General features: G+C 43.6%; 1 protein-coding gene across 3 annotated transcripts in view; it reads right to left on the reverse strand.

Annotated features, from left to right (window-relative positions):
- The window catches only part of SNX9 (sorting nexin 9), a 92,049-nt gene extending 83,898 nt beyond the window's left edge, over positions 1 to 8,151 (reverse strand). For all 3 annotated transcript variants that reach the window (XR_009521892.1, XM_060029714.1, XM_060029715.2), the window contains exon 1: positions 7,856 to 8,151. Coding sequence is in view for 1 of the 3 variants with exons in the window: in XM_060029714.1 (XP_059885697.1) it covers positions 7,856 to 7,867 (12 nt within the window). In the remaining 2 variants the exon portion in view is untranslated. The remainder of the gene's footprint in view (positions 1 to 7,855) is intronic.
- Positions 8,152 to 8,410: the final 259 nt, after the last annotated feature.

Genomic DNA, 8,410 nt, shown 5'->3' on the forward strand with positions numbered 1-8,410 from the left:
CATGTGTTTCTGATAATCAAAGGGGGAGCAAAAATAAAAATACCAATTGGAAACTGAAATGCCCAGCCTGTTATTTTGATGGCTTAAGGTTTGGTTTCAACTAAAATGCTTAACAACTTTGCTTTTCCACCTTTCTCCCTCCAAAAAACAGATTAACACTTTGTGTGCAGATATTCCATTCCTTCACTTTCCAGTCTGTTATAAAGATGCTCTGACTGGGATTTTGTTCCAGCACGTATGGTAGGCTGATACCATGAACCACCACCAGACTGAAACACTGAAGTGCTGAATAAAATATTAAAAGCAAAGACACACCCAAGCACACAAACACCTTTTAACACACACTGCTGAGTCAGCACAAAAGGAAAGGATCTAGAGAGGTCAGAGGATATGAGAGCAGAAACCCTGGAAGGAAAACGTTCTGAGACAGGATTCCACCCCACGAGTCTCCTCTATGCCCCGGAGAGCCTGAGTTTGGGTCCTGCTCTGCAGGCTGCCCTGGGGAAGGCGGGAGGTGACAGACGAACACTCCTGTATTAAGCTCGAAGCTGGACCCCAAAAGGACCTCAACATAAGGAAAAAGAACCCATTGTACAGAAGGGAACAGCAAGGAAACCTGTCTCATCTTCGACCCAGAGTAGGGGAATAAGGGAGATTTCCCCTCAGATCTGAGGTCCATATTTATGCTATAGAGTATGGCTGGAAAAACATTAAGCCAGGAATTAAAGTTACAGTGATCCCAAGGATGTAGTGTCCCCAAGAGACTGGCATAAGCAAGGACAAATTCTCTGTGTACGAATATAACTCAGTTTAGGGATCAAAACCCTTAGATGAAGTTCCAAGGAAAATGAGCAACTCACAGAAGAAAATAAAATCACAAAACGCACAAGAAAACAAGGCACCATGAGTGAGAATGAGTGGAGACAACTGCTGAACTAGACCTCAGACATTAGAACAGACACAAACAATCAATGTTTAATATGCTTAAAAGAAGCTTAAAGATATGACCAATTAGAGAATATAAAGAATGATCAAGCAGATTTGAAACAAAACCAAATAACAATTTCTAAAAATAGAATATAATTGAAAATTAAATGGATCAAAGAACAGATTAGGCCCAACTAAAGAAAGAATAGTAAACTGAAGGTAGGAGTCAAAGAAATTATCTAGAATGCAGCACAAAGAAAACACGGCAGTTGAAAGTTAGGAAGTTAGATGTCTGTTGGACCTTTTCATGCTAATTAGGGTTCCAGAAAGACAGAACAGGGAAGAGGCAATATTCGTGAAACACAATCACTGGGAATTTTCTACAACTGCACTCCCCACTATGATAGCCAGTAGCCACGTGTGACTATTTAAACTAAAATGAAAAGCACAGTTCCTCAGTCACACTAACCACACTGCAAGTTTTCCTTAGCCATGCGTGGCAGGTGGCTGCCACACGGGACTGCACAGATGTAGGATTATTTCCATTATCACAGGAAGTTTATTTTACGGAACTGCACTGGTGCAGAAGTACTGAAACATCCATCCTAAGATCCAAGCTGCCCATAAATCCCAGGCTATATAAATAAAATCCACACATGAACACACTAAGGTGAAACTGTAAGATACTAAAGACGCGGGGAAGGTCTTAAAAACAGGCAGAGGGAAGTATCAGACTATTCAGGAACAATATTAGATGGCTGACTTCTGAGCAGTAACCCTGAAAGACGGTAGGAAACAGGGGAAATAACAGAACTCCATACCTAGAAAACTATCTTTCAAGCACAGGGCAAAACACATTTTCACACATAAGAGATTTACCGACAAAAAACTCTCCTTAATGGAAATTCCAAAGAATTCGTTTCAGCCAAAAGAAAAATTATCCCAGAAAGAACTGAAATGTAAAAAGGAATAGGAAGCAAAGATATGGTAAAAGTTGATTAAATCTAAGTAAACATTAACTGTATAAAAAACAAAAATAATGTCTAATTTGTGGTAGAGAAGACAGAATGAAAATCCTGGGCAGTAACTGTTTTGGGAGAGATGACTGGAGCCGAGCTTCTTAAAGTCCCTGTAACCCAGGAGGAGGGTAATGATAGTGAGGACTTTTGGACTTTAACGTACAAATAGTAACATATACGCTTACGACAACCAATTGAAAGAAGTGACATACAGGCATACCTCCTTTTATTTGCTTTGCATTATTGCACTTTGCAGATATTGCAGTGTTTACAAACTGAACGTCTGTGGCAACCCTGAGCAGAGCAAGTCCACTGACACACCATTTTTCCAACAGTACCTGCTCACTTCGTGTCTCTGTCACCTTTTGGTAATTCTCCCAATACTACAAACTTTTTCATTATTATTATATGTGTTATGGTGACCAGCGAACTTTGGTGTTACTACTGTGACTCTTAACATTTTTAGCAATAAAGTACTATTTAATCAAGGTATATACATTGTTTTATAGACATAATGCTATTGCACACTTAACAGACTACCATATAGTGTAAACATCACTTTCAAACGCACTGGGGGGCAAAAAGTCCGTGTGATTTGTTTTACTGCAGTAGTCTGGAACCAACCCACAACATCTCTGAGGTATGCCTGTAAGGAACTAAACCTTCTAAAAAGTTGAGGGGCGGGAATCCTCAGTGAATCTATACGATGGTAGCCAGAAATCCAAACACATCAATAAACACAAATAAAGCAAACAAAACCCTCTAGCCACAAAGACTGCCAAACAAGACGAAAAGGTAAAATTCAGTTACAGGCTTTTATATACCAGGAAAATATTTACCAAAAGAAAGCTAGTGAAACCACATTAACTTTTAGACAAAACCGTCTTTGAGAAAAAATGCACTATAAAGAGGGTCATTTAATAATGATAAAAAGTTCAATTCACCTGGAAGATAATACTAATCCTAACCTTAGAGAGATTTTTTAAATTCACCATTTTAACATCTCTGTCAAGTAGACTAAAAGATATTAAGATACAACAGATCAAGTAGAATTAGTAAGGATACAGATGGGAACAGCATAGTTAATAAGTGTATATGGACATATACAGAAAATATACATACATTGATTAGGGAATATATATATTCTTTTTATGCACAGGTGGAACATTTATAAAAACTGACTATATACTGGGTACAAAGTTAGCCTCAACAAATTTTCAGGTATGGTTATTAGTAACAATCAGACTCCCTGATCATGATGAAATTAAGTTTGAAATCATTAACAAAAAGATAAATAGAAAAACCCTATACTTTTGGAAATTAAACACATTTCTAACAATTCATGGGTTAAAGATAACTCTTTTTATTTTATTTATTTATTTAAAATTTATTTATTTATTTTTGGCTGTGTTGGGTCTTCGTTTCTGTGAGAGGGCTTTCTCTACTTGTGGCAAGCAGGGGCCACTCTTCATTGCAGTGCGGGGGCCTCTCATTGTCGTGGCCTCTCGTTGCGGAGCACAGGCTCCAGACGCACAGGCTCAGTAGTTGTGGCTCACAGGCCCAGTTGCTGCGCGGCATGTGGGATCTTCCCAGACCAGGGCTTGAACCCGTGTCCCCTGCATTGGCAGGCAGATTCTCAACTACTGCGCCACCAGGGAAGCCCAAAGATAACTCTTTTTAAAATCTCAGAAGCATGAAGTTTTTTCCAATTACCTTAAAACATAACCAATTTCTCAAGTAATAATTAGTAAAACTGATTTATTTAAAAAACATTGCCAATAACTGAGCTGTAGATGTCTATTTTCCATTGTGCATGCACACTTTAAAAAATTTCTTACTAAAATGCACAATTAAAAGAAACAAGCTTACAGGTGGAGCTAAATAGTTTTAACAGCCACCTATCTCAATGGAAAATCTTTTTGCTTTTTCAAACTGGAGAGGGAGGAATAGGGACAAGAAAATTCAACATTCATTCATGGAACAACAGTTTATCAAGAGCCTGGTCTGTGCCTGTCACAGAAGATACACAGAGGAGCAAACACACAGTCCATCCTCCTGGGGCTGACAGCACCCTAAAGGAGACAGCCACTGGGCAGAGAAACACATGTAAAACGGCAGTCTGCGCATATGATGTGACCCTGTAACAGGGGTCAGGGAGATCAGAAAGCTTTCTGTAGGAAGTAATGCTTTGAGCTGAGACATAATGTGTAAAAGAAGGTATGTAGGGGAAAAGGCCAGAGAACAGCATTCCAGAAAAGAGGAACAGCATATGCAAAGTTACAAAGTTTTTGGTGGGCAATCAGAGTAAAAAACTAATTTTCAGATGGTCAACACAGAAGCAGGGTATAGTAGAAAACTTCACAAAATTTTTATCCTTTCTCACCTATTCCTTCTTTAATAAGAAATCGGTTGACGTTCCTACTGTCATAGAATTTTTCTGTGACTACAGAAATACTGTCTAGATATTCTATTTATGAAGACACTTAAAAAATATTACTGTTATGCTAAACTGAATGTTACCATTTTCCATACTGTTAAAAAAAACTATCAAAAACAACTTAATCTTTAAGACACTTTAGAAAGATATTTCTACTCTTTTCTTCAATAAACCTCTTCAAAAAAGAGGTTTTTGCTCAGGAAAGACTACAAAGTATGCTTTCTAAACTCTTCTCGCTAATGTATATCATGGAACACTCCTGAGCAATTCACTCTTTTCCTACCGCTAATTTCAACATTCCACACTCACTTCATTCAACCAGACAAGCACTATAACACAAATATACAACTTTAGACATTGGAGATGGAAAGAAAAGTTAAAAAAAAAAAAAAGCATCAGGGACTCCTAGAATCTGGTTCTAATGATTACTCCTAAAAGTGACTACCTAAGCACAAAAGGATTTAAATTAGTTACCAAAGGTTAACGGTGACATGGAAATTACAGTTAAATTATATAGCTATGGATTAACTTCGTTAACTAGTTCCTTCCTGTCCCTTTTGCTATATCTAGCCCCCCCAAAAAAGAATTCCTTTCCCAAGACTTAATAAATAAATAATTTATTCCTAAGTGCACCATATGACTGTGTAAAAATACAACCTGTAGTTCCTATTAGAAGTCAAGGCTACACACTCATATTAGCCTTTTGTTGTATTTACTAAATGAGACAAGACTGGGACTCAAAGCGAATTCAGCATTCTCCTGAGTAATGATTAGAAACAAAGAACAGATAATTTCTTTAAAATGTGCAGTTACTGATTAACTTTCTTTGGCAGTGAAGAACTACCTAATTCATTTTTCTTCTAAAAGATAATTTCTTTCTATTGTGAATATACCAGTGCAGTTTTTTAAAAAGGATGATAGTTCAAAGATAACTGCATCTTCAAGAAAATATGTAACAGCAATACATAAGAAAATTATATCTGAAGAGAACTGAAGGTATTTTCTGGTTAATTCAAAGGGAAACCCAACACTACCTAAAATATCCAGATATTGTATTTATTTCTTATCACTTAATGCTTGTAGCAGGAGCCTGAGTGCAATATGAGTCTTCAATTTTAAAAAAAGTTAGATGTTATTACTTACTATATGTATAGTCTCTCTTACTAAAAACTACCTACCCGATTAAATTAAAGAAAAAACCCCAAACTACTCAGATGTTGGTAAGGGCAGGGATGGGAAGTGGGGGCGGGGGTGTAACAAAATAAGGACAAATTTACTCTCTGGGAACAATTAAAAAATGAGACTTTGGTTTGATGTAAGAATCATCAGGAAGTAGGAAAACCAGAGAACTGAGAAGGTTCCTATATAAGTGCTTCTCTGCTCTTCCTTTTTTTTTAAACCACAAGTGGTTTGTCACAGTGTAAATATGGAAAGGAGTACCGTGTGGAATAGTGATTATAAAGGTGAAAGAAACCAAGACTCAGAATTACTGGAATCTGCCTTTGGAAGAGTAGACAATAAAGTAGTAAGTGCGGGCTTCCCTGGTGGCGGAGTGGTTGAGAGTCCGCCTGCCGATTCAGGGGACACGGGTTCGTGGCCCGGTCCGGGAAGATCCCACATGCCGCGGAGCGGCTGGGCCCGTGAGCCATGGCTGCTGCGCCTGCGCGTCCGGAGCCTGTGCTCCGCAACGGGAGAGGCCACAACAGTGAGAGGCCCGCGTACCGCAAAAAAAAAAAAAAAAGTAGGAAGTGCTTACACATGCTTTAAGGCTTGTGCTTAGTAAGGACACATGCAATTCAAGTTTAGTACAAGAACTATTCTCCTTTCTAATTTTATAGAAAAACTAAGTTCAGGTTTAAGTATCAGATAAAATTTTCATTACATATACCAGCACTAGTTGCTAAGCTGGGTCCCACTTAAAGGACAGTCTATCTAACATGCATCAGTAGATCACGGTGCAAAATACCAAAACACTGACCACCTCTGAATAGGTATCGACCACAAACAGCTTTTAAGGTTGCAAGATGAGTATAAAATAGGATGTGTAACTGGTAACTTCTGGAATGTTTGGCAACAAACCTCAAAATCAAATTTCCTTAGAAATCCCTGGCTTAAGTTTTGTTTTAAAAAATATCAACACAAAATGATATACGTTAAAAAGGCAGCAAGTTCTATCACACCTAATAAAACCAAGGAAGAGCATAGCCAATAATATATTAACAAGAAGGTAATTATTTCAGTAACAGCAGGCAACAGATTCCCTTAAGAATCTCCACTTTAAAAAAAATAAACACTACACCTAGGCAGATACAGAACAAAATTCCACGGACTGAAATATCAATCTGATCTTTCAAAGGGATTTGAAATTTATCAGCATTCAAAGTTCTCTCTCTACCAAAAACAAAAACCCAACAACAACAATCTAAGGTTTTCACCAACCCAAGAGAAGCTTCGAAGTTTCAAAAGTAAATATGGTAGAGGGTGCTGATGTTTATAAAGGGGACACTACTAAAACTATTTGCAAAAATCAATCAAATAAAAAAGTCAACTCAAACCCCATCACTGGCTCGTGGAGGGGAGCGTGGCTTTCCCATTACTAGGTGACATCTAGAACTAAAGAAAACGCCCCAGCCCAGGGAGCGGGAGATGGACGCTCCTGCAGACTCAGGTAGCAAGGGGTGACCGCTAATTCCACCGACAATACCGTAAAATAAGCAAATCAGCACTCCTGGCCAATTACCAAGCGCTAGTCAAAGTTCCACCACGTAATTCGGGCCTGGCCCTTTTTTTAAGCAGACACGTAATTGAAAGCAGAGTCATTTCCCTCTTTGCATTTTATTCATGCTGGAAATAACATTCAAACCAAAAAGGTAGCAAAACAAAAGAAAAAAACAGGAAAACTGAGGGAAGTGGAGGAGCGGGGCGTTCCACTGTCGTTTTCCCTCCCCGGGAACCCTCGTTCACCGGCCTGGATTTTAAATTCTCAGTCCTCCCCGGCGGGGGTCGGGCCCCCGAAAGCGGCCCGTGGAGCCGGGGTCCCACCCTCTGCGGAAGGAGGGGACGCTGCTCCCGCGGCGGCCGGACGCGCGGGGAGGTGAGGAGTGGACTCCACTCGGGAAAGAGTCGGGGCTCCCGGCTGTCAGGCGGCTCCTCGGAGCGGGCGCCGGGGCTGCGGGAACTTCTCTCTCTCCCGGCGGCCGCGGCCCACGCTCAGGCGCAAACTTTGCAGACGGAGCCGCAAGCGGCCGGGGTCCCGCCCCGAGACCCTCCCGCGCCGCCAGCCGAGCCCCCGGGCGCCCGAGCCCCGGCCACCCGCCCGCTCCGCGTAACCCGAGCCCTGCGGGGGCCGGGTGGGCCCCGGCGCGACCTCTCGGCCTCCCCGGCGGCGCCGCCGCCCGTGCCCGCGGGCACGACCCTCCCGCGCCGCTGCTGGGCCGACCGGCCGGCCGGGTCTGGGCCGCGCGCCCCTCACCTTGGTGGCCATGGCGGGCGGATCCCTGGCTCGGGACGGCCGGCTCCTCTCCCGCGCCGCGTCTGTCGGCCCGAGTCGGCCGGACGAGGGCGAAGGCAGCGGCGGCTACGGCTGGGCCCCGGCGCGGCGGCGGCGGCGGCTCCGCCTCGGCCCCGAGTCTCGGCTCTGGGCGACTCCAGCCGCCGCCCGCTCCTCCAGTTCCTGAAACTCCCCGGCTGCGCGGCCCCCGCCCCCGCCGGCCGAGCCTCCCATTTACCGCGGCGTGCGCGGCGCGGCCGGCGGAAGCGCGCCCGGTGCCCTCGGCCGGCCCGGCCTCCTCTCCCACTTTCCGCCCCCGCCCGGAGCCTCCGCCCCGGGCCGCGCCTCCGGGCGCCCTTTGTTCCAGCGCTCCGGGCCGCGTCCGCGAGTGGCGGCTGGGGCCGGATCACGGCCCCCGGCCGCTCCCCGCCTGGCCGCCCGTGGGGACGGTGAAGGGGACTGGGGACACGCTTTGAGGGAACGCCTGCCCGGGGAGCCGAGTCCCGACCGCCTCCGGCCGTCCACCGCGGCTGAAGT

Source organism: Delphinus delphis, chromosome 14 (genome assembly GCF_949987515.2).
Source record: "Delphinus delphis chromosome 14, mDelDel1.2, whole genome shotgun sequence".
NCBI lineage: Eukaryota > Metazoa > Chordata > Mammalia > Artiodactyla > Delphinidae > Delphinus > Delphinus delphis.